Consider the following 25,537-nt stretch of genomic DNA (forward strand, 5'->3'; position numbering starts at 1 on the left):
GTGACGCAGGCGGCGCCGCCACAGGTGCCCGGGACGCGCCCCGCCCCCTCCCCGACCCTCCCCGCCCGAGCCCTCGGACCCGGAGCCGCCCCGCCCGCGCAGCGCCCACCTGCGGGGCCGCAGCCGCCGCCCTCCAGCCAGACAGCGCAGGAAGTGCAGGAGCCGCCCCGGGCCGGACCGCGCGGCCGCAGGAGCGAGGCGGCTGCAGGATAGGAGGGGATCCGGCGCTGGAAGCTGCACCGTCCGCGCGCCGCCCCTCCGTCCCTCCGCCCTGCGGCGCAGGTGAGAGCCTGGGGGACAGGTGAGCCGGGAGACAGGTGAGCCGGGGCTCGGGGGAGCCGGGGGAGGTGGGTAAGCCCGGGGGAGGCGCCGGGAACCCGGGGCGCCTCTCCTCCCCTCGCTTTTCCTGCAAGCCCCGCCCCGGGGGCCGCAACAACTTCGCGACCCTCCCGTGCCTCCGCCGGGGCGGGAGGGGCGGGGTTCGCGGGCTAAGCCGCCCCCAGGCACCCCCTGTTTGCCCCTGCACGCTCGCTCGCTGCCCGCTCTCGACCCCCAGTGGCCGCTTCCTCTTCCTAAAGGAAAACTTGCATGCAACCGGAACCTGGGTTCCGATTTGAGCGCGGAGGACGCTGGAAGCCCCAGAGAGTTTGAAAGAGCATGGGGTGGGGGGCAGAACAGAACGACCCTCCCGGGAGCTCTTTGGGGAATCTGACGCCCAAACCTGCTTTGGTCCCAAAAGTTCAGAAAAGCTCCAAGAAGGAAGAACCCAACACCCAAGACAAACCCAAACCACACGCCCCTCCCCCACCCCGTGGACTTGGTGGGCGGCGGCAGGGAGGGACCTGCTTTGTCTCCCCTGAGAAGGGAGGCAGGGAGGGGGAGGGGGGCGTCCCACCTACCAGGGAGCCGTGGCGGCTTGTCTTGCCTGCTCAGCCTCTTTCTGCGTCTGTGAAATGGGAACAGGCTCCCTTTTGAGGTTTGAGTAGGTGGGGGGACCGAGGGAATGGCAGTGATGGCAGGTCTTGGTGGCCTCTGCATCTGACCTGAATCAAGGCCTGAATCTTCTCTGTGTCCTTGAGGGGAACAGTGTGTGCACCACCTAACATGGGGGCCTAGGAGGTGCGTGTGGGCCTGGCTTGGACCAGCAACAGGGTCCAGGTGCTGTGCATGGCTGCAGGCCCTGACACCTCCGTGGCATAGTTCCCAGGTGTGCCCGTCACATCCTGGCTCTTTGTGAACTTAACAGTTCTTGGGTCCTCAGTCTACTTATCCGTAAAATGGGACTAGTAGGAGTGTTGAGGAGTTAGAAGATGTTGACCCACAAGTGTGCCAGGCAGACGTGGTCCCTGCTGTGCGATGCCCACGGCCAGCAGAGGGGAACAGGGTGAGAGAAAGGTGCTGTCCAGAGCAGGAGCTGTGGGCTGAAGGTGGGCACTCCCCACCCACCCAGTCCTGCTGGAAGGGAGGTGTCTTGGGGGCTTCCTGGAAGAAGTAAGTCACCTGTACCAAAGTCACCTGGAGGGTGGGATGGGCCCTCTCCCCTCCCCCAACCTGGACACTGGGGAGAAAGCCTTGCTGGGGGTGCCTCCCTGAGGGCACTGGCTCTCCAGGGGCCGTCTCTCACCCATAGGACCACCCTATGTGGGAAGCACTTTCCACCTACACATGAGGAAACCGAGGCACAGAAGTGAAGCAGTGAGAAGCGGCGTGCCGGGGTCCCCACAGCTCACATGTGGAGCGCGGGTCCCCATCCTGAGGATGGCCATCTGTGTTCACGTTGTGATCCAGGTGCAGGCGCTCCCGGCGAGTTTGAGTCTGAGTTTTAGTTTTGGTTTCCGGATGGATCTGGGCTGCTCCTGTCCTTAGCGCAGGGGACCGTCTGTCTGGAGCAGTGTCCTTATTTCTAGTGACTCCCTGGCCGAGGCCAGAACCCCCACTGCCCCCCCGTCCCCGTTTGGGAACAGCCATCCAGGTCAGGACAGGGCCTGGCCAGCAGTCCCACCCAGGCAGGCCACGTTCCCTCTGCACCTGGTTGGGTGGCAGGGGACCTATCCCCCGCGTAGGCACCTGTCGGAGGCAGGCTGTGATTCCCACGCTTTGGGGGAACCCCGTGAGTGGCAACAGAGCCAGGGACAGTGCCTGGGTTTATGGGACGTCTCATTCAGAGCCGGAGCTGGGGAGTGACTGGAATGCGCTTTGGGCTGAGCTGGCTACGTCCAGGTGGGAGGGCCAAATGCACTTCCCCGCCCCCACCATGCAGGGTGGCTCTCTGCTTAGCTGCCCAGGGGCCTTGATCCAGATAACAGGTCTCTCCAGCAGCCTTGCCGACCAGTAGCCAGGACTCCTGACTACCAGCAGTGTCTCCAGACGTTGCCAAATGTGCCCTGGGGGGCAAAACTGCCCCAGTGCAGGCCGCAGAGCTGAACCTCTGGCCACCTTGCAAACGGATGTGTGCTGCATGATTTACAAAACCAAGTCCTCCCCCCAGATTATGTGACTGAGTCAAGTTTGGCTGGGCAGAATTACCGGAGTACAAGGGCATCATTGTGGCTTGAGTTTGCATACTGAGGTTGGATGGACAGGTGCTAGAGAGGCCACGCCGCACTGGGCCAAGTGGGGTTAGCCAGACCTAGAGGCCAGGGTAGGAGGGACAGAAATGCCCGAGGGTGGGACCACATGAAGCTGGAGGCCCGTGCAGTGTCCTAACTGGAAGGGCAGCAAACTTGGGCAATTAGGTCCTGGTGGCCATGAAAGCAGCTGTGCTCAGAGCCCCAGGCCTCAGCTGGGACACTGTACTGCTGTGGGGATGTAGGAGGGATGGGGCTGGCACCCACTAGAGTCACTAGAAGCCCATCTCTCCGGAAGAATGAGGGGGCAGGAGGGCGGGACTGCAGAGCGGCCCACCCGACCAAGGCTGGGTCTGAGATCCGGCAGATCAGCCAAGGCCAAGTGCAGACAGGAATGGAGAGGCTGGGCAGGGGCCCCTGAGACTGGCCAGAGACCACGGATTCCACCTACTCACCTCTGCTACACGCCTCCTCCTGCATAAGTCCCTCGTGCCCTGTAACTATATGCGTCATGGATACCAGGGTCGGGTATTTAGTGGTAAAGGGAAAAGAGACAGCTCTGGGTCCCAGGGCTCAGCCATGGGAGGTCCTTTCCAGCCCACCCTGAGCAGAAGCAGCAGGAAGTCGCCCCAAAAGTGGCACAGACAGGCCTGGAACCTCTGTGGGCTGCCCTGGCCCAGCCTCTGCTCACTTTGAGTAAAGTCCCCTTGCAAGTTGGTTCTTGGCACGGAACACCAGGGCCTCTCTGGGAAGACACAGAATCAAGGTAAGGAGACCAGGGCAGAGCACGTGCCGAGGCACGCATTTGCTTTTTAGTGCCGGAACTGAGCCCGACTGTTTGTGGGGACACGAACAGGAAACTGTCCCTGCCCTGCAAGGGCTCACACACATGGGGAGACAGGAAAGACAGACAGACAGCCTGCGGCTCCCTCTGCCCTGTGCATGCTTGAAGGAGCTTTCCTGGCAGCCCCCACTCAGCAAGTCAGGGCTGCCTTTACCGGGCAGCAGGTCTGCCACTGGCCCACGAGGCTGCTGCAGGGAATCTGACCGACCTCTGTGGCACTGTAGCCCGGACAGCATGGCCAGCTGCTGAAAGGAGTCTGAGCTCTCAGCCCCTCCCCTTCACTGGCTCCAGGCACCAGGAGCAGACCAGCATCTCAGTGAGGAGATGGAGAGAGACCACTGCAGAAACCAGCGGGCATTCAGGAGAGACTTCAGGATACGGACCTGGCGTGGGGCTGGGGGTCTCAGAGGGCCCTCCCGGTGAGACACCTGTGCTCAGGGTGTGTGCACCTGGGCCTCCCACCAGCATAAGGCCTCTCTCCTCAATAGAAGCAGAAGCAATCAACCACCAGCAGCAGATGTTTGAGGAAAGCCCTGTGCCTGAGAGACAGAGGCCAGCAGAGGCGGAGACGGGAGGAAGTGTGTGGTGGGGGCACAGCTCCAGCAGCCCATGACAGAAAGAAAGAAACTCCCTCCAAAGAAAACGTAATCCTTCCTCTCTAAGATAATAGAAGATGTTACACCCATAAAACAAGAGCAGGATGCCAGGAATGAAGAGCAGAGGGCTCTTTGACGATAATGAAAATGAAAATGGGGCAGATGAGAAGATAAGTAGAGAAAACCTCACACAGAGAACAAAGTAGGGGAGGGAAGGGAAGGAATTAGGAGAAAACGGCAGAGCTTAATACTCATTAGTGGGTATTCCAAAAAGAGAAAACAGAATGGAATAATATGAAAATCCGTGCAGCCCTGAAGACAAGAGTGACCGCATGGGGGGTTCCACCCAGTGCCTGGCTCAGTGAATGAACGTGGACCCTACGGAGGCACATCAGCACGACAGCCAGAGCTCCCAGCCTCCAGCAGGTGCCCCAGACCCTCAGTGGGGCCAGGGAGAACCACACACTGGTCATGATACGAGAAAGAGATCGGGGCATTGGGGCCCTTCCCCAGCAACTCTGAAGATGAGGGAAGGGCCCTTCCCGACTCTGGGAGAAAACCATCTACAGTGGGAACACTCGTCTCCTCGCCACCAGTCAGGGGAGAGGAAGAAACAAGACATTATCAGACGTCCAAAAGATGCCTCCCGTGTGGCTTCCAGGTTCAGTGCCTGGGGATGTGCTTCAGCACAGTGAGGGCCCGGAGTGGGTGAGAGGGGACTGGGGGCCAAGCCTCCCGCCCCAGAAGCGGCAGAGGAGGTCCTGGGATCCGCCCAGGGTGAGGCCCAGAGCACCAGGCCCTCTGGAGAGGAAGGATAGGGGGTGTCTGGGAAAAACACAGAGCTGGCCTGCCAAGCGTATAGAATATATTCTCAAGAAGCACACGGCAGAGACGCCGGAACACTCAGGGAAAATTTAACTGGGGAAAACCAGGCCGGTGGAATGAGAGAAAATCATGATTAACAAGAGGTGGGCAAGGCCTTACTCTCCCCCGGGGCTTAGCACCTTGTGCCGGCACAGACATCGTGTGATGGGGCCAGCTGTGATGGAGTCCTCGTCCAAGAGGCAAGGAGTGGGTAGGGATGCCCATAGGCGGGGGTCACTGAGAGCAGGCTGTGCCTTTTTCTGGGAAAAGCTGAGGAGCCCAGAGCGGTGGCCTCTGGGGAATCCAGGCAGTGTGGAGGAGGGGACGCTGGGCTTTCATGCTAAGTCTTTGGTGCTCGTTGACTTTTGAAACGGTGTCTGTGTCTTCACAGTTCTTTAGAAAAACTGAAAAACAGAAGGCAACGGGTGCGGGTGCCTGCCAGGGCCACAGCTCTGGGTTCCAGCGCCCCTGCCCACACCTCTAGGGCTCTCTGTTAGACCTGTGGGTGTGGCTGCCTCACTGGGAGCGGAGGTCACACCCAGCAATGGCTCTGGCTCTGGCTCGCCTGACAGGTTCCCTTTGGGCGCCTTCTGGCAGTGGAGCAGACTTTGCCCTCTCTTGGGACAGCCGCCGCCAGCCAGGGAATGCTGCTGGCCAGGGCCAGGACACTGTCTCAGAGGACGTGGTCAGGGACCGTCAGGCCTGGGCAGTCTGGCCCCATTAGGGAGGAGGAAGGCCTCTATGAGAGCCGGAGGCTGAGACAGTGCAGGCTGGGGTCTTGGGGTCAGGCAAGTGTGGGGTCTTGGGGACATCTGTTTGGTGGGAGACCGGGCACAGTGACGATGTGGGCATGTCAACCCACGTCAGATGCCCCCCAGGTAAAGAAATCACGTTTAGAATAAAAGGACTGCAGGACCGTAGGCCGCCTACACTGGCTGCCCGCTGGAGTGCGTTCTGCTTGGCGTGTAGACAGAAGTCTAAAAGAAACAGACTTCTCGGCCAGGCCTGGGTAAAACGCAGACACGTTACTGTGAGCGGGTGATCCTGGGATGGTGCAGACCAGCGCCGGGTCAGTGTCATGGACACCAGCCCCGGGGGAGGCCTGCTGTGTCTGCTGCTGTCCTCGGCCGGTGATTCGGAATGTCCTGAGGAATGTACCCTCCCAGCCAGCGTGGGGGCCGCCCCTCCCTAGGGCCTGGGAGGCTCAGCCGCACGTGCCTTCCTGGGATGGTTTTAGCAGAGAATGTGTGTCCTGGGAGAGTTTGGTGGCTCCTGGGGCTGAGCAGGGACAGAGCGGTGTCCCGGGTGCCCTGCGGGTGCTCCAAAGGTGTGAATTCAGGTCAGTTGTGTGGCTGACTGTAGGCAACCTCCCTGTAGGAGGTGACTTGGAACGAGTGACCCAGCCTTGTTTTCCCATCAGAAAAATCAGTTTCCACCCCGGAGAGACTCCGGTCATTTTCACGTGTGTGACGCTCTGGGCGTATAGGAGGCATACTGAGTGGTGGCTCTTCCTGTTTTTGTTTTTATGTTTTAAAAGGGAAAGAATGAAAGCAGTGAGTTTTCTCCATGTTGTTACCTTTGAACCCTCAAAGCTCCCTGAGCATAGGGAACGTGAACTTGCCTTTGATTCAGCAAGGCTTGGTCACCGCAACGTGGATGTAGGCCTCACACCGTCAGGCCTGTTACATACTTTGCACACTTTACACTTACTGCAGTACCTTCAGGAGGTGGGCCTTGCTCTTATCGTGCCCATTTTACAGATTTTGAAACTGAGGCACAGAGAGGCAGCGTCACTTGACCACGTGCCTCGGTGAGGCTCATTGACCACATGCCTCGGTCAGGGCTGCCCCCTGACACGTGTGGGGAGCCCCTGAGCAGCAGAGGGGAAAGCTGGGAGGCCTGGGAGACCAGACCCTCAGAACCCATTGCTCAGTGGCCTGAGGGTTGCAAGCAGCCTGGGGCGTGAAAGCTTGCTGTGGGCCTGACCGCTGTGGCAAGCAATGTGCTGTCACTCAGGAGGTGATGTGTAGCCACAAAAGCCCCGCGAAGTGCCTGGAAACCTCCAGGCCCGGCTCCTGCAGGCTGTGTCGGCTGGGGGCTCTGCACATCTCGGTCACACGGGGTCCAGGCCACTGGGGCTCTGCCTGGCCACACGAGCTCATAGTCATGGCACCCAGGGAAGGTGCAGAGGCAGGTCGAGAGCTGGCTCTCCACATTCCTACCTGGTGGGGACACATGTCCCAAAGTCAGTCACAGGACTGTGCCATTCCCAAGGGGCAGAAGGGCAGCCCTGCCTCGGGTCTGGAAGGAGGAAAGTGAGAAACAGGAAACAGCAGTGTCGGGGCAGCGCTGCCAGCCCCGGACCATGAAGAGAACAGTGGGGTAGAGATGGGCTGGGGGGCACGTGCTGCCGGGAGGAACAGGCAGGAGGGTGGTGGGGGTGGGACAGCCCACGGGGTGTGGCGATCGGGCTACAGAGATGTCTGCAGGTCAGCTCCCGCCCTGCACTGGGTGGTGTACATGGGACTGTGGGCTGCCACCCCTGCTGCCACCATACCTGCCCAGTGGCCAGGTGTCATACCAGACTCTCAGGCTGGTGCCTGGTGGGACTCCTGAAACCAGAATTGTCAGCTTTATGCCCAGTTCAGAAACGTGGAAAAATGCCAGCGTGTTGCCTGGTGTGTGGAAATGTTCCATGGACAGTCCGCCACAGTCATGTCCCTGCGTGGCTGAGAGAGGGGAATCACAGAGGCCTGGGCTCGGGCCGGGAGCATGTGGGCAAATGTGCCTGACCCCCACCAGCAGAGCCTGGCTCGGGCGTCTGGAAGGCCCCAGTGAGGCAGAGGCTGTGGTCACTGCCACTGTGGCTGATGCTGACCTCAGGAAGCCCCCAGCGCAGCACCAGTACCCTCGTGTTCACCACAAGGAAGTGGTTCCAGGAGGCTGCCTGGCTGCCAGGTGTGAGCCAGGAGTCCAGGCCAGGTCTGCAGGGTTCCAGGACCATGCACCTGAGCTGCCCCACCTGCCTCCTGGCTCAGGAATGTGTCCTCAGCGCGTGCTGCCTGTCAGAGGAAGCAGTGCGGCCTCCCAGCCTCCGAGGTCCAGCCTCCCCCCATAAGCTGTGCCCACCTGGTCCCTTGGAGCTCAGAGAACCAGTGCCTGCCTAATCCCGTCCTGTGCCCAGCCTCCGGCGTCAGATGTGGCTGGCTCCCGGTGGTTAGGGCTGGCTGTGCCGCTGACCCACTCTGCTGGCTGCGTTGCTGTGCTTGCACGCTGTGTCCTGGGAGCTGTACTGGGGCCCCGGCCAGGCATACGTGAAAGAGCAGGGGGGTGGACACCTGAGGGGGCAGGGGAGAGCAGCCTCACAACACCCTCACTTCTGCCCTTTCCCCAGGACCCCACAGCCACCCAGCATGTCCCAGCGGCACTCAGACAGCTCCTTGGAGGAGAAGCTTCTGGAATACCGCTTCCACTCGGAGCTCCGGCTGGATACCAGTGGGAACCCAGCCTCTGGGCTCCCGATGGTCCGTGGCTCCCTGCGTGTTAGGGACAATGCCGTCTTCCAGCCCGAGGTCCCGGCACCCCCACAGCCTCGGTCCCCAGGGCACGAGGAGCCGCGGCCCATCGTCCTGAGCACAGAGAGCCCGGCGGCCCTCAAGCTGGGCACCCAGCAGCTGATCCCCAAGAGCCTGGCCGTGGCCAGCAGGGCGAAGACCCCAGCCCGCCACCAGAGCTTCGGGGCGGCTGTACTTAGCAGGGAGGCCGCCCGGCGGGACCCTAAGCTCCTCCCAGCCCCCAGCTTCTCTCTGGACGACATGGACATGGACAAGGACCCTGGGGGCATGCTGAGGCGGAACCTACGGAACCAATCCTACCGGGCGGCCATAAAGGGCCTGGGGAAGCCAGGTGGCCAGGGGGACACCATCCCGCTAAGCCCTAAGCTCCAGGCTCTGGCCGAGGAACCCAGCCAGCCTCACACTCGGAACCCAGCCAAAAACAAGGTAGGGGCCTGCCCACGTGGACCGCGGGGAGGGTGCTGCTAGGCAGAGGGGTGGCCTGGCCATCTCCACCACTGTCATCTTCTGCATCGTGGCAGCTGCCGTTAGTAAGCACCTGCTGCATGAGGACTCTCAATTGGTTTATTCCAGTTCAGCCCAATCTGTGAGTGTGAAGATCCCACCTTACAGACGAGGCAGCAGAGGCTCAGAAAGGTCGAGGGTTCTACCCAGGCCGCAGACTCTGGTGTCCCCGCTCCCAGCCTTGCTGGAGGGCAGATCCCTGGAAGGGCCCAGTCCCTGTTTCCAAGCCCCAGACAGGAGCCAGCCTGCCTGGATGACAGGGTTCAGGGTGACCTTGCTGCAGTGACTGGCCTGGGCTCCATCTGCCCCAACAGCTCCGGACAGGGACTCAGGCGGGGCAGCCGTGCGGCGGCCTCAGGCTCGGGAGAAGTGTGCACGTTCCCGCTGTACACAGAGCCTGCTTCCCTGCCTGCTGGCGGTGGCTCTAGGTCTGGGGCATGGTGGCGGCAGACCCTTCGCTGGGCAGGGTGTAGCCTGGCTGCATGTGTCACTAGGGCCCGGGGACAGAGCGTCCTGCTGGGGTTCCTGGGCCCAGTGTCCCTCATCCTCAGAGTCACCATCCGTTGAGGCTGGGGGTCAGGCCTTCATTTCAGGCAGCCCTGGAGCTGGGAGCTGTGTTCAGGGAGAGTGGCATGGCACCTGAACACCCCCCCCCAGCCAAGACTGGGACTCTGGCCACCCTGCTTGGTCTCTTTAGCTGGTGGGTCTGGGCTCAGGCAAGGCTGGGGTAGGGGAGGCGAGCTGCCCTGGAACCACCTATCAGGAGGCCCTGGCAGCCCTGGGCACTCTCAGGAATGCAGAGCAGATGCAGGGCTGGTCCCAGGGCCACCCTTCTTGTTGGACGCCTTCCTCAGACGTGTTGGAAAACAGGCCCTAAGCATATGGGCTGCCTCAGTGAAGGACGAGGGTAGGGGCAGGTGCCGTGTGACCCAGGCGAGTTCCTGAACTTTCCTGAGCCTTGGCTTCCCCATGTGGAAGCCAAGATCATAGCCGTCCTCTGGGCGTCCTCTGGACAATGTCCACGGAAGGCACGTGCCAGAGCGTCTTCTTCACTGGTTGCCGTCACAGCTGCCTCCTGGAAGGGCCCCAGCACTCTCTGCACCCACAAGGACTAGGCCCACGGGGCTCATTCTTTCATTGACTGTTGATTTCATGCAGTCAGCAGACACTTCCTGGGCACCTGCCACATGCTTGGTGCTGGGGTTCCAAAGTGAGCCCAGGGGCATGGGCCTGGTCCTCAGAGGGCCACCAGGGCAGGGAGAATGCCGAGGGCTGGGCTGAGGGCAGCTTGGGGTTCCTGGGAGCACAGAGTAGGGGGCTCCCCGTGGCCTTGGGTCAGGGTAGGGTCCCAGAGGAAGGAGGGTTAGGGTAGAGGCAGACAGGAGGAGAGGACGGGGTCGAGGGGTGGGGGAGGCAACAGCTCCAGCCAGACCTGGAGGTGAAAAGGGGGCTGGGGGAGCCCTTGAGGTGGGGTGCGGGGCATGGGGCTGAGGGTGCCAGGCCAGGTGCAGCTGGGAGCGCCACACGCTCCCAACCAGTGAGGGGAGTTTACAGGCCCCAACTCGTTCCGAGAAACCAGCCCCTTTCCTTCCGGGAACCAGCACACCTGTGGCGTCGGCAAAGTGTGGTGTCCCAGCCAAGGAGGGTGGGCTCCGAGCCGGGCACCTGAGCCTGAGCCTGGGGGCTTCCCAGGAGCCCGGTCCCTCCCATCACTTCTGCCATCCCGGCCTCCTGCTGGGGCCCCCAGGCCCATGCTTGGGGCTAGACACTGACTGACCAGTCCCTGCTCACCTGCCCCACCAGGTCCTGGTCCCCAGGGGCCTGTGTCCTGCCCCACTGTCCCTTCACAGCCCTCTCCCCACTGTACCTGCCCTGCCACCGGCTTCCCTCCAGTCCTGCTCGAAACTCTCCTGAGCATCCCTTCGCGTTGAGTTCAACCCTTCCTGCTCCTCCAAGCAGCCCTCCTGGACCTGACAACCCTCAGTCACCTGTCCTGCCTGCTCTGAGCCCTCCTCCCACCTGTCCTGGCCTCTGCTTGGCAGCCCTGAGGCCCTTTGGAGCTGACATCTCTTGGGCACAGCTTTGCGTGTGGAGCCGTGAGGTCTCTGGGGTCCCGAGGCAGAATCGCTGTGGGCCACACCTGCCTCGGCTGACAGCTGCGCTTTCTGTGTCTCTTTTGTGCAGAAGACGCTGGGGCGGAAACGTGGGCACAAGGGCTCCTTCAAGGACGGTGAGTGTGGCTTTGGGAGGCACCGCGGGCTGGGCTGGGCTCCAGTTGAAGCTGGACTCACTGGGGCACCCTGGGGTTCGGGTGGGCCTTGGTTTGGTGTCTTGGGGTCACCAAAGCTGTTTGACGGGATCCTTCCAGAGGCTGAGGTCCTGAGGTCCCAGTGGCTGGTCTCACCATGTAGCCCTGATGAGTCTAGAAAGGTCTAGAAAGTTCACTTGGACTCTATTCTGTGTGTTCTGAAGAGCAGGGCACAGACAGAGCCCCCAGTCTTGCCCTGAACACCCCACATGTGTACTGGGCCCAGCCTACAGTGGCCGTGTTGGGGTACCGAGGCCAGATCAGAGGGTGCCGGCCCCATGCCGCAGGCTCTGCCCGGACTCTTCGAGGCTGAAGGGCAGCCATGTGTTGGGGCCTCCAGCAGGGGTGGCAGTGGTGCACACTCAGCCTGCTGGGGGGAGATGAGAACATCCCACGGGGAGGTTGACATAGGGAGGTGCCTGCTACCTGGATCAAAGTGCACAGGAGTGTAGAGATTGGAGGCAGTGAGGCCTGGGGAGGGCTAAGGCCTCAAGTGCCCAGCTCCAGACCTGAGGCCCCAAGACACAGTGGCGCCCTCCATCCCCCAGAAGCTTTGTGGATAGGGACGGGCCCAGGAGGGGGTACCCAGGCCTCCTCTACAGAAATCTCTGGGAAGTGTCCCCAGGAGGCAGCAGCGATGCCCCGTGTCTCAGGGTAAGGCTGGTTGGGGGCTGCTGTGAGGGTTTGGAGGTGCCCTGAGCCGGGACCAGCCCATTTCAGGTGGGGCTTGTGGCATAGAAGAGGTCTTGGGACTGGCGCCCAGCCTGGGGCAGTCCCCTCCCAAAGCCTCCCTCTCCCATACAGCCGTGAGAGCCTGTGGGCGCTAGAGGACCCACCCGCAAGGGCCTGTGCTGCCTCATGTCATCATGGGCTCTGAGATGCCCTTGGGAGGGCTCAGCCGGCAAGTTCCAGGGAGGCGCAGGCTTTTCCAATCCCCCAGGGCCACAGGTCACCCTCCTTCTCTCTCTAGACCCCCAGCTCTACCAGGAGATCCAGGAGCGGGGCCTGAACACCAGCCAGGAGTCTGATGATGACATCCTTGATGAGTCCTCCAGCCCCGAGGGAGCCCGGAAGATGGACACCACCATTGTGGTCAAGAGCTACCGGCCTGCCCAGATCACCTGGAGCCAGCTCCCGGAGGTAGCGCCGGAGGGTGGGTGAGGCTGCCCCACAGAGACAGGCAGGCAGAAGCCACAGGGGTCCCCCCACTGTTCTTCCCCGAGCCCAGGTGGCTGGTCCCCAGCAGCAGCCCAGTCCTCCCAGGGAGGGTGGGCAGCCTTCCCAGAAGCCCCTCGGCTGTGGGTGGTGGACCTGGGAGTCTCCCTCCTGTGCCCTCAGAGTCGCCCTGCCCATGCAGGGCCCTGCCATTGTGCGTGCAAGGGCCGGCCCTGCTTAGACTGCCCTGCAGGGAGGTGCGGGCACCATGAGTCCCTTCCCAGAGCCCCCGCCCCAGGAGAGAGCTAAGGGGTCTGCGTAGGGAGACAGCTGGGATGGGAGGGGCCGGGGCTTGGAGCTGGGGCCAGGGCCAAGCCACTCCTTCACTTTCCGTATCTGAAACGGGGGGGCCCGTCTCTGCCCTACGGGGGTCTCAGTGGAGAGCGTGGCCTGGCAGTGGTCCCTGTGCTTGGGGGAGGTGACTGCTCCTACCCCAGGTGGACCAGCATGTGACCCGCGCCCTGAGGCCCGAGGGAGGGGACCATGTGGCCGTGGGCGTGGCGGGAAGCAGGGAGGGCGGGCCCCCACCTGTGGTACAATGGGGCTCCTTGTTCGCCATCCAGAGGGGCTGGTACTGCACCCGCCCACCACGCTCCATGGTGCTGCGTACCCCGGGACCCCGGCCAGGGCAGGCCCAGTGTGGGGTGAGGGCAGGCAGCGGGCAGCCTCCCCACAGATAGAAAGGTCTGGAAGTGCAGTCTTACTCCCCTGCTGGGAGCTGGGGGCGTGTGGTCTCCCTCTGTCTGGGATAGTGTCCAGTACTGCACCCTGGTAACTGCCAGAGATTCTGACCCTGCATAGGAAGGAGGCACTGGCTTGGGGAATGGGGGACTCACCCGTGGCCCAGGCGCTGTGGGAGGCCTTTCTGCCCGGCCCAGTGAGGAGCAGAGCACGAATCAGGGTGGCCTGAGTCCTGCAGAGGGGAGAGGGGACCCCCGGGCAGTGTAGCAGCCCCGCTGGTCCTGACGCGCTCCACCAAGCGAGCCACGCTCCCGCCAAGGCGACCCGCCAGCTGTGGGCCCCGAGGAGGAGGGAGCCCGGGCGGGCACAGCGTCACCCATACCTTCCAGGCAGGGCACTGACTCGCCTCGCCCAGGTGGGGTCTGAGTCACAGTCCTGCCCTCCACACTTCCTCCCTGGGTGGGCTCCACGCCTCTCCGTCTGCCAGGAAGGTCTTCGGGACAAGATCTCCCGTCCTCTGGCCTTTCCCTCTGGATGCCCCATGCTCTTTCTGGGCTGCTCTGGGGCTCTTTGGCTGGGCGGGGATGGGGGCGGCTGCCCTGAGGAGGGTCCACAGAGAGGAAGATGACGGGGATAGACCCTGGGCAGGACAGGCCTACTCCAGGATCGGACCTCCCTGAGCCGTGTGAGGTGGCTGTGGGTGTTCTGCCCGGGCCCCCGCCTCTGCTGGCCATGTTGGCCCTGGTCCATCAGGAGAGGAAAGAAGGGAGACTTTGGCGCAGGCTTCCAGGATGTGTGACCTGCAGCTCTTGGGCCTGTGTCCCCCCAGGTGGTGGAATTGGGCATCCTGGACCAGCTCTCCACTGAGGAGCGGAAGAGGCAGGAGGTAAAAGGGCCCTGAGCGGGAGGGGAGGGCCCTGGGCGGGAGGGCTGTCCCCCATGGCCTGGGCCATGCAACACCTGGGGAGGGGCAGCAGCCACAGTGGTGCCACCCGGCCATCCCTCTGCGGCCACCTCCAGCGCCAGGCCCCGTCACACTCACCAGCGCCTCACACAGGCCCGGGCTGTGCCTCCACCTGCACCAGGCCCTCACAGAGCCCCTTCGCGCCACCGAGTGAATCCTCGGAGTCCAGGGGCCGCCATCTCCCCCTTCTCTGACGAGGACGGGGGGTCGCTGCCCAGCTTCATGCGGCTCATCAGGCACCCAGCCAGGGGCACCCAGGGACATCGGGCTGGCGTCTCCAGGCTGGCCATCCTGACAGTCCCATCCAGGGGTCTGTCTGGGGCTCCTGTCCCCACTGGCCCCTGCCACCCGGGGCATGTCCTCCTGTTCCGAGAATTGGCCACCGAGGCACGCCCGTGTCCAGCGTCACTGTGGGGCTCACCCAGGCCCCTCTCCGCAGGCCATGTTCGAGATCCTCACGTCGGAGTTCTCCTACCAGCACAGCCTGAGCGTCCTGGTGGAGGAGTTCCTGCAGTCCAAGGAGCTGCGGGCGACCGTGACGCAGATGGAGCACCACCACCTCTTCTCCAACATCCTGGATGTCCTGGGTGCCAGTCAGAGGTGAGGCCACGCCACAGCCTTTGCACAGGGTCCTCTGCCGGGAAGGTGCCTCTCCCCATGGGCACCGCACCGTCGGCAGCAGGCCCTGGGGAGCCTGAGCTGCACCTTGATGGGGATGGTTTAGGGCAGCTGCTGGCTCCCATGGAGTGTGATGACCTCTGATGGTCCTTGAGGCCACCAAGAGCTGGCCCCAGGGCCGGGCTGAGCACTGGGGCTGTAGCATCCGGGTTGTTCGTAAGATGTGGAGCACTTCCCAGGGGTCCAGCCCTGCCCCACTGCCAAGCACCATCCCACCAGGACGCCCAGCCACAGAGGGCTGTGTGACCCAGGCAGCGGTGGCCACAAGCTGCTCACCTGTAGGCAGGAAGCCTCTAGTTGCAGCTCTGGGTCATGTTCCACCCAAAGGTGTCTGGTGGCTGGACCTGAGCTCTGGTTGCAGGGCCTAGAGGTGGAGGAAAGGCCAGACATGCAGCTGCAGCCATGCACGGGGGTGTGCGTGGGGGGTGGGGGGGTGTGTGCGTGGTCAGGGGTGTGTGTGAGTGGGCTGGCCCCGAGGCCTGGAGGGTGACTCGGGAGCATCCAGCACCCGGGTGTGTATGCGTGGGTGTATGTGGGCAGGGGTGTGTGTGCATGGGCAGGGGTGTGTGCACGGGTGTCTGTGCATTGGTGTGTGTGTGGACAGGTGTGTGTGCGTGGGCAGGTGTGTGTGTGCGTGGGTGTGCATGTTGTGTGCATGGGTGTGTCGGGGTAGGGGTGTGTATGCATGGTTGTGTGTGTGCGGGTGTGTGCATGGATGTATGTGTGTGGACAGGTGTGTGCACGGGCAGGGGTGTGTGTGCGTGGGCAAGGGTGTATATGCATGGGTGTGTGTGCATGTGTATGCATGGTCAGGGGTATGAGTGGGTAGGGGTGTGTGTGTCTGGGCAGGGGTCTCTGTGCCTGGCCGGGGTGTGTGTGCGTGGGCAGGGGCCTGTGTGCGTGGGCAGGGGTGTGTGTGGTCTCAACCCTGTGCTGCTCCCTATATACAGGTGGACTCTGGAGCATCATTCAGTCTCCTGAGCCTCAGCCTCAATGCTAACTTGAGGGGCGGTGCCTCTGGCCCCCTCATGGGCTTGGGTGGTGCTGGGAGATGATTAGGGGCCTGTAGTGCCTGGCACGGGGCTGCTCCAACAGTGGTGGCTGCTGGCACATTCTTATATCAGCCACGCCCCTGGCGAGTCCCACCCATCTGCTGCCTGTGGGGTGCCCTTGCGGAACTTTGGGGCCCTGAGGGTGGGCAGGGAGCCGCCTTGTCCCTGGAGACAGGGGCTTCCTCTAGAGCTCCAGGGACCAGCTATGGCAAACTCCCAAACTCTGACTCATCTGTGGGTTGGGGTTGGGGGAGGGGGAGGGGGAGGGGGTCTGTGATAGAGGCTGCCCCTCCCCCAGCTCTGCCCCCAGCCATGCAGGCTCTGTGTCCTCCGGTCCCCTCTGCCTCAGGCAGCTGTGTGTTTGCCTCTGACCTCCTGGGGCTTTAGATTGCTGCCCCAGGGCAGGAAGCTTCGGCCTCCTCCCCCAGCTGGGTCCCCGACAGCTCCTGGCATTCACAGTGAACTCTCTGGGGAATCATCGCTATTTGGGGTCAGCGGCTGGTGGGCAGCTCTCCCGGACCTTTCTCAGAACCTGCAGTCTCCCATGTGAGCTGCTGACCGGCCTGGCCGGCCTCGGCACCCACGCGTGTTGTGGCCCTGCTCATCCAGCAGCCGAGGCCTCCCATGGCCTCCTGGGTCCTCATCCATGGGGACTGCGGCTCCATCTCCTGGGGCTTCTCTAGAGCAAGCAGCTCTCAGGACGCTCTCCCTGCAGGAAGCATGGCTCCTGCGTGGGTGGCAGGCCCAGTCAGGCCTAGTGAGCAGGGGGAGGAGGGACTGCCGCCCACCTCCACGCTGGGCAAGGGAGTCCTCCGAAGGACAGAGCTCTTGGGGTGGGAGGACCTCCTGTGGCAGGGGCCTGGAGACATGGATGTGGTCTCAGGTTGGGTGCTCTGAGGGTCTGTGGGATGGACAAGGCTCCGGCCACCGCCTTACACACCAAGTGAACATCGTGGGTTCAGCCAAGCCCAACCTTGGTGGCTCTGGCTGCCCATGGCGGCAGAACCCCGGCAGCCCTGGCCTAGCTCTCACCAAGTGTTAACTCCCTTCGTCCTGATCACCCCGGGCCGAGGCGTGGGTCACGGAGGAGGTCAGAGTCTGCCAAGAGCCCACACCTGGCCCCCCTGGCCTTGACTGTTCACTCAGGACGGGGTGGGGGACCCAGTGAAAGTCAACCGACAGTTCGCGAACCCAGCTAGGAGCTCGACCAGCAGAGCTGCCTGGGACTGGGGACTCATCCTTGGAGGGGGTGACCCCAGGCATCGCCCCTCTTTGTGACCCAGAGGCTGGGCTCTTGTGCCTGTCCCCTGAGTTTCCGTCCTTGAGTTTCTTCCCAGGGGCAGGCGGGTGCAGCAGTGGGGGCCCGGGCCTGTGTGGAGGCCCAGTCATTTTAGCTGGAAGGAGCTTGAAGGGCAAAGGGCACCAACTGGACAGGGCACCAGGACAGGAGGTCCAAACGGGTCCACCTTTGGAGACAGCCCCTGGGGCTGCCCCTGGACAACAGAGGGACAGTGCCAGTGCGTGGGATCGTGGCGGGGGGCTCTGTGACCACTTCCCACCTGCCCTCCCTGCTGTCCTGCATCCCAGGTCCGGGTCCCGCCCCGAGTGCTTGCTGCTTGCTGACTCTGGGAGCTGAGCTCAGCTCCTGCCACGTATATGTATGTGTGAGTGTGTGTGATATGCACGTCTGTGTGTGTGCACACATGGGGCCCGACCACCAGGCCCGTGGCACCCTCCTCACCCCTCCTTGCCTTCAGGTTCTTCGAGGACCTGGAGCAGCGGCACAAGGCCCAGGTACTGGTCGAGGACATCAGTGACATCCTGGAGGAGCACGCCGAGAAGCACTTCCACCCCTACATCGCCTACTGCTCCAACGAGGTCTACCAGCAGCGCACGCTGCAGAAGCTGACGTGAGTGTGTGGCCCTGAGGCCCAGAGGGTGGCTCGGGAGCATCCTGCACCCTGGTCTCCCAAAGCACATTCCTGCTCCCAGCCCGGCTTCTGCAGGTGCTGCCTGATTTGGGTACAGGCCGGCCATGCAGAGCCTGGAAGGACAGCCTTGTCCTCTTGCAGAAGCAGCAACGCCGCCTTCCGAGAGGTCCTGAGAGAGATTGAGAGGCGGCCAGCATGCGGGGGCCTGCCCGTGCTCTCCTTCCTGATCCTCCCCATGCAGCGGGTGACCCGGCTGCCCCTCCTGACGGATGTGAGTCCACGGCCTGGGTCTGGGGCTGGGCACACTGTCCTGGGGTCCCACTGCTGGAGCCCCCGCTTGATTACCCTTTTGTGACCTTCTCCTCCAGGCTTGGCCTATGATATTTTAATAGTTATGATCCTAAGATGGCTTTAATAACCGGGATAACTTTGTGGTCGCCACCACCCACAGACTTCACTGTGCCGGGAGCTGTTCCAGCCCTTGGCGAATTTGTGTTCACTTACTCAATGGTTCATGAGGTTTAGGCACACTGACGAGCTGGAACTGGCGTCACCCAGAGCCCTGCTGAGCCTCCTCCCAGCCCCCGCCCCACCAGTCCTCCTAGACGTGGTAGCCCTGTCCCCAGCACCTTCTCTCCCCATTCTGTGGATGCAGAGAGGGCCTCAGAGGGGCTCAGCAGCGTGGGCTGTGTGTGTGGGATGCCACAGGGCAGAGGACGCATGACGGTAAAAGATGTACACACAGACGCACACATGTATATACAGTGCACATGTACTCATGTATATGTGTGCCCATGTGTACACAATGCATGTGTATCAATGCACACCAATACACACATGCCTGCACACATGTGCACACACTGCATTGCACATATACATGCATGCACATGTGCGCACAGTGCACACACACGTTTGCATACGTGCACACACAGGCACTACACACACATGCACCCAGTGCACACATACACATGTGGATGCATACACATGCAGGCACACATGCACACACACAGTACACAGGCATAGTCACACGTGTGCGTGCTGCCCATACACACAGCCCCACACATGGCAGGACTGAGCTAAGCTCCCTGAGGCTACACATGGCAGGACTGCCCAAGCCAAACAGACCCTCAAATTCCTGGGGGCCCCAGGGATGTGCAGAAATGGGGCTGCCAGGGGGCCTCCACTGACGATTCCCCAGGTTGGATGGAGATGGCCAGGAACGGGAAGGGAAGGGTTCCAGGCAGGGGTGCTAGCTCTTGTTCCCACTCAACCTGGCCTGAGGACCTGGCAGAGCTCCAGGTGGTGCAGAGGCCGTTCAGGGGCTGGTGGTGGGGCCCTGCAGGAGCCCTCTGGGGGCAGCTCTTGACCACCCTGCAGCCCCACCCAGGGTCTGGTGTTGGTGGGAGCCTCCACACGTGGGATGCCAGAGGGGACTTTGTGTCCCGTGTCTTTTGTTCATCCAGACGCTCTGCCTCAAGACCCAAGGCCACTCCGAGAGGTACAAGGCCGCCAGCCGCGCACTGAAGGCTATCAGCAAGGTAAGATGGGGCCTGGCCCCAGTCCCGCCCAAGTCCTGTACCCTGACCCTGTCCCCACCCCACCCTACCTGGTGGCATAGGGCTGGCTCCCCCTACCTTCCAGGGCAGCGAGGGTTCTCAGATTATCCATCCCAAGCCTTTCACAGCGCTGACAAGGAAACTGAGGCCCAGAGGTTCTCAGATTATCCATCCCAAGCCTTTCACAGCACTGACAAGGAAACTGAGGCCCAGAGCCAGTGGAACTCTCGCACAGTTGATGAGCCTATGGCACAGCTGGTCCAGGGCAGGCACTGTGGGCAGCCAGGGGCTGGCTGGGCAGGAGTCCTGGGCACACTGTGGAACGTGTGGGCTGTGCCAGGGCCCTGCAGCACCAGCCCCTCACACGGGGACCATGCCCTGCAGCTGGTGAGGCAGTGCAACGAGGGGGCCCACAGGATGGAGCGCATGGAGCAGATGTACACGCTGCACACACAGCTGGACTTCAGCAAGGTCAAGGTAGGTGGCCCCGGACATCAGGCAACTCAGGCCACTTCCCACTCGGCCCGCCTTGCTGGCCTGCGTGTGAGGTCACACCCCTGAGCCTGAGGGCTGGAGAGTGGGTGCCTGCCCTCATGAGGCCTGGGGGCTGGGCCTCCTAGGGCTGGTGCCTTTGGTCTCTCCAGGCCTCAGTCTCCCCATCTGGGAGTGTCCCTTGTGTCCCCTCCCCTACTCCCACTGGGTGGGCCTCTGTGGCCCTTGCTCCATCCCCAGGACTGCACGGGCAAAGGGCAGACCCCAGGCCCTGAGTGACCAAGCGGAGGGGGCAACAGGAGTGGCCCTGTCAGTGTGCTTGACCGGGGCCAGGGTCAGGGGCTGGGCAGGGCCTGAGGACAGAGGGGAGGGGACAGGGTGATTTCAGGGCCGGCCCAGATCTCATGTTTCCCAGTGAGGCCCGGATTCTGGGTAGGGTGAAATATTTCCAGCCCAGGTCCCAACAGCCCTAGTCCCTGTCACAAATGGACGGGGCTCGGACCTCTCCCTCCAGAGCCCACCACCCACAATCCCACACACTGGTCCCGTCCTCTGTTGTCCCAGGACAGCCCAGGGCCCCTCCCACAAGGCGGGCCCAGGTGGGTCTCCTGTCCTGGTGCTCCCTCCAGTGGGTGCCCTTCAGAGGGGAGCAAGGAGTGGGTGACAGGCTACAGGCCACCCTCGCTCAGGGCCATGGACAACCGAGCAAGGGTACAGGGGTCCCAGCTCGGGGAGGGGGCTCCGGGGTGGGTCAGGGCCGGCTGCCTGGAGCAGGCGTGAGGGCGGTGACTTCACGCCGCTGTTGCCGAGCCCACACCTGTGCAGGCCTCACACTTGTCTCCCTGATCCTAGAACATCTGCCCCTGCCAGAGCAAGGACCCCCTCCCAGGCCTGGCCCACCCCCGAGTGGGGCTCTCACTCCCACGTGGTCTTGAAGTTGGTCTTGGAAACGGCTGTGGGGGTGGGGAGAGAAGGCTCATCCAGGAGGGAGGGTGGTGGCACAGGCCAGGAGTGGGAGGTGAGTCTATAGTGGGCACAGGTACGGTGGGCGGGGCCCACAGGGAGCGGGTGGGGAGGTGTCAACAGTGGCTGAGGAGCGGGGGCTGGTGGGTAGGCTCCTCATTCCCACGCTGCCCACGCCACCACCCTGTGCTGCCATCCCCACTGCGATGTCCACCCCCATCATCCCCACGCTGCCCATCCTGTCGCCCTCACACCGCCCACCCCCATCGCCCCCGTGCCACCCACCCCCCCTCGCCCCCCACCACCGCCCACCCTCATCGCCCCCGCGCCGCCCACCCCCATCATCCCCACGCTGCCCATCCTGTCGCCCTCACACCGCCCACCCCCATCATCCCCACGCTGCCCATCCTGTCGCCCTCACACCGCCCACCCCCATCGCCCCCATGCCGCCCACCCCATCGCCCCTGCGCCATCCACCGCCATCACCCCTGCGCCGCCCACCCCATGCCCCGTGCTGCCACCCTCCACTGCGATGCCCACCCCCACACAGCCCACCCCCACTACCCCTGCACTGCTCACCCCCTGGCCTTTGCCATCTCTCTGCCCCCCACTGACTCCAGCAACTCAGCACCAGGCATCGGGGTGGGGGGTATTCTGTGGCTCAGGAGCCAGGAAAGGCTCTAGACATGGAGCGTGGCCATCACGGAGGGGCCTGCCCCTGCCAACCGTCCCTCGGGGCTGAGCGGGCCCTTGTGCCCAGGAGGCCCAGCGTCTGCATAATCGCCATGGAGCCCTCCCACCACGGAGGAGTGAGGTGTGCATGGAGGCTTCCCCAGCACTGGCCTTTGGGTCCTGGCTTGGGTGAAATGTTCAGTGGTCACCCAGCCCTGGGCTGTCAGGCAGGATCTGGTCCAGGGCCTGGTGCACCTTGATTTGAGGCCTGGACACATTGTGCCGCTTTCCTCTATCCAACCCCTACTGGGGACAGTCCAGAGGCAGGGGTCACTCCGACCCGGTGCTGTGTGTCCTTGACCCCCTGGGGACCTGCTCATCCTGGCTTTGTCCCCCCAGTCCCTCCCACTGATCTCCGCCTCCCGGTGGCTGCTGAAGCGTGGGGAGCTGTTCTTAGTGGAAGAAACTGGACTTTTTCGAAAAATCGCCAGCCGGCCAACGTGCTACCTGTTCCTGTTCAACGATGTCCTGGTTGTGACCAAGAAGAAGAGGTGGCACTAGGGCAGGAGGGTGTGGGGAGCCCCGCTCCGTGGACACTGGGCCGCTGGCCCTGGGGCAGGACGTTGCGGGAGTTGGCCCTGGGCCCCTCTGACCTCAGAGCTGGGGCACGGCTTCCACTCGGGACATGCTCTGTGTGACGCTCGGAGGCAGGTGGTGCTCGCTGTGCAGCCTCTGGCCTCCTGCAGACTAGGGTCTGCCTGTGCCAGCCACGAGGAGGACTCGAAAGCTGTGGCCTCTGCTCTGTGGGATGGGGGAACTCTTGGAGCCTGTCCTCCGTGGCTGCCTCCCCACCACTGCAGGGGAGCCGGGTGGGACCTGGCCGGGAGCCCAGCAGGCACCGGGTAGGAGCTGGGTGGGACGGTCCCACCAACTGACTGTCTGTGTCCCCACAGCGAGGAGAGCTACGTGGTCCAGGACTACGCCCAGATGAACCACATCCAGGTGGAGAAGATAGAGCCGTCTGAGCTCCCTCTGCCCGGGGGCGGCAACCGCAGCTCCTCCGTGCCCCATGCCTTCCAAGTGACCCTGCTTCGCAACAGTGAGGGCCGCCAGGAGCAGCTCCTGCTCTCCTCAGACTCTGCGTAAGGGGCTCCCGGGAGGGTGGTTCCCAGGCCCCAGGCACATTAGCTCCACGGGGACCGGGTTGTCTGCCTGCCTCGCTCGCTGTTCCACGGCTGGCTCTGAACACCCACTGTGCACCTGGCCCTGCCGTAGGTGCCGAGGTAGAGCCGGGGACAGAACAGAAATGGCCTTGTCCTCGTGGCGTTTATGTTCCCGGGAGGGGACGCACCAACAGTTGGGCCACCAGGAGTGGGAACAAGAAAGGAAACAAGGTGGGGGGTGGGGTGCGGGGGGCGCCCTGTGGAAGGCTCAGCCCACGTGAGCAGAGGGAGGTGGGGCCGGAGGCTGGGATTGCTCAGCAGAGGTGGAGCCGTGCCAAGGCCCCGAGGCAGGAGAGCCCTGGGCCCTGAGGGCACAGCTGCAGGCAAACCGCAATGCTGCTGGGGTGCAGCGAGCCTGGCCAGTGGGGGCCAGTTCGGACAGCAGGGTGGTCCTGGCGCTTGAAATGGAGTGGGCAGTGATGGGGTCTCTGCAGGTCCCCTGTGGAAGGCAGGCACGCAGGTGCGCCAGTCTCCATATTCCCTCTCAGCTCCTCTTGACCGAGGACAGCTCTGGGCCCTATTTCCAAACAAGGATGCTGGGGCTGAGTCTGCCACAGCAAATGGAGGGGCAGGGAGCTGGGACCCAGTGCCAGGAAACGGGGTGGCCTTGGGTCCAGCAGGCTGGGGTCTGGGTGTGTGGCTGCTACCCAACTCTGTGAGCTGGGGCTGGGGTGACTTGGGGGCTAGCCTGCCTGGCACAGTCTGCCCAGCCACTCCTGCCCACCCCCACCACCCATCTTCTTGCCACGGACCCCCCATGGGTGGCTGTCAGAAGTCAGGGAACATCAGAGGGGCGGGATCGGCCTCCAGGCCTGACTCGTGCTGTCTCTGGCCCCCAGGAGTGACCGGGCACGGTGGATCGTGGCTCTCACACACAGTGAGAGACAGTGGCAGGGCCTCTCCAACAAAGGAGGTGAGTGCGGGCAGGGGGCCTGCAGGGCTGGCCCTCTGCCACAGCTGGGCACTTTGGCCCCCACTGTAGCCCAAGGGAGCCTGGCACCTGGCCTTGTGGTGGGGTCCAGCAGTCGGGAGGTGGGGTACCCTGGCCCCAGGGGTGTGTCTGCTGGAGGCTGTCGGGGAGTGGAGCCTGGCCCACACCTCCTGATAGCCCTGTGATGGCCACTGCCCTACCCAGACCTGCCCCAGGTGGAGATCACCAAGGCCTTCTTTGCGAAGCAGGCAGACGAGGTCACACTGCAGCAGGCGGACGTGGTCCTGGTTCTGCAGCAGGAGGACGGTGAGTGTGGGCGTGTCGGGCACAGATGGGCAGGCACGGACAGGCGGGCGTGAGTCACCATCCAGCCTGGCCAGGCCCAGAGCATGCCGGGCTGCAAGCTGCCCATGCGCTTCCAGCCTGCCTCACCCTCCCTCGAGGGCTTCCTCAAAGGGAGCACTCCCACATCCCCAAGCCCCAAAATCCATGAACCCAAAAACGAGACCATGGTCACTGTGTCCCATATGGGGAGGAGGAGGTGTCTCTGCCCTCCCAGGGAATCCCCGCTCAGCCAGCCCAGCACGAGCCTGCAGAGGGCAGGCAGGGCACCTCCTCATGCCGGGCAGAGCTGTGTGGGGTGTGCTCAGCCCAGCACCCTTCTCAGTGGCGAGCACCAGAGCAGGGGCCGGGTGCCTGGTGACCGTGAGCAAGGCCTCGGCAGCTGTCTGCTCTGAGGCAGGAGCGGGTGGTCGGTTTTAGGAGAAGCCTGGCCCTGGCGTGCTCATGCACAGCAGCTCAGAGGGGCCAGGGGACCCATGGCCTTCCTCTCACCTCCCTCCCACCCCATCCGTGTTCAGGGTGGCTCTACGGCGAGAGGCTCCGGGACGGAGAGACAGGCTGGTTCCCCGAGGACTTTGCCCGCTTCATCACCAGCCGTGTGGCCGTGGAGGGCAATGTCCGCAGGATGGAGCGTCTGCGGGTGGAGACAGATGTGTAGCCTTGGTGAGGCCAGCCGGCGGCAACACAGCCTGTCCCCTGATCAGCAAGTGGCCGTGCCTGGCTACAGAGAGTGTGAGGGGCTTGTCTCAAGGACCCAGCATGGTTCCCTGGGGCTTCCCAAGACCCTGTGACTATGGTGCCGGGCTCCGGACACTTCACAGAAGGAAGATCACATGTCCCTCGAGAGGCACCCCTAGTCAAGCTCGAGGGGGCCACGCTGTGTCCCAAGGAGCCCAGCCTGGTCCCATTGGCTGGCTGGGCCTCTCTCAGCTGCTGGGCCCCACCACCTCCCCGCTGCACCCACGGGGCAACTCCACCCAGACTGATGGGCACAGGGGCCACCATTAGCAATTACTGGGGACAATGTGAGGTCTCCTCCTATGCCCTTCCTACCCCCACGTGGGACAGGAAGGACCCTGAGTTCCCAGGAGTGTCCCACGCTCTGAGAGGGGGACTGGCCGGAGGGAGGGGACCCGGCAGGGAGATTTTGGTTTTGAGGTTTCTAAATACATTAAAGTTATTTCTTAAGAACCTGGATTTTCAGTGACTGAGCCCAGGCAAAGGCTGTGGCCACACATTTTCCAGGGACATACTCAGGATGCTGCAGCCCGGCACCAGGCCCCCTGGACATGGCCCCCCTGTGTTGGGTGCTGTGGGCTGGTACCGGCCCCCTCATGCATGGTTGCCCCGAGCTCGCCCCTGGTGTGGCCAGTCTGCTCACTGGCTGGAGCATTGGAACAGGGCCAGTGGCCCGATTGTGTGCTGAGAACCCAGGGGCAGCATAGCTGCGCCTTGCAGGGCTCAGGCTGGCCAGTGGTTTAGAGGACTCAGGGATTCAGTAGAACTTTTGGGGATCCCTCTGCAGTGTCCCCGGGGTTGGAGGCAGGCCCCACGTCCCGCCCAGCCTTTCCTCCCAGCC

General features: G+C 63.1%; 1 protein-coding gene across 1 annotated transcript; it reads left to right on the top strand.

Moving 5' to 3' along the window:
* The first annotated feature begins 48 nt into the window (after positions 1 to 48).
* ARHGEF16 (Rho guanine nucleotide exchange factor 16) lies at positions 49 to 25,149 on the top strand. The gene is made up of 15 exons (XM_025393702.1): positions 49 to 282; positions 8,266 to 8,872; positions 11,135 to 11,180; positions 12,229 to 12,398; positions 13,984 to 14,040; positions 14,558 to 14,718; positions 17,606 to 17,758; positions 17,921 to 18,050; positions 19,243 to 19,317; positions 19,720 to 19,812; positions 21,862 to 22,013; positions 22,416 to 22,604; positions 23,525 to 23,598; positions 23,821 to 23,922; positions 24,477 to 25,149. Exons 2-15 carry the CDS (start codon positions 8,285 to 8,287, stop codon positions 24,614 to 24,616), a joined length of 2,130 nt encoding a protein of 709 aa, XP_025249487.1. The 5' UTR covers positions 49 to 282; positions 8,266 to 8,284; the 3' UTR covers positions 24,617 to 25,149.
* The last annotated feature ends 388 nt before the right edge of the window (positions 25,150 to 25,537 follow it).

The sequence above is a fragment of the Theropithecus gelada genome, chromosome 1, assembly GCF_003255815.1.
Source record: "Theropithecus gelada isolate Dixy chromosome 1, Tgel_1.0, whole genome shotgun sequence".
NCBI classification, from domain to species: Eukaryota; Metazoa; Chordata; class Mammalia; order Primates; family Cercopithecidae; genus Theropithecus; species Theropithecus gelada.

Coding starts and splice junctions, on each gene's coding strand:
- ARHGEF16 (XM_025393702.1), top strand. CDS start 8,285: ATGTCCCAGCGGCACTCAGACAGCTCCTTGGAGGAGAAGCTTCTGGAA. Junction 11,181..12,228: donor CAAGGGCTCCTTCAAGGACG/GTGAGTGTGGCT, acceptor TTCTCTCTCTAG/ACCCCCAGCTCTACCAGGAG. Junction 12,399..13,983: donor CCTGGAGCCAGCTCCCGGAG/GTAGCGCCGGAG, acceptor GTGTCCCCCCAG/GTGGTGGAATTGGGCATCCT.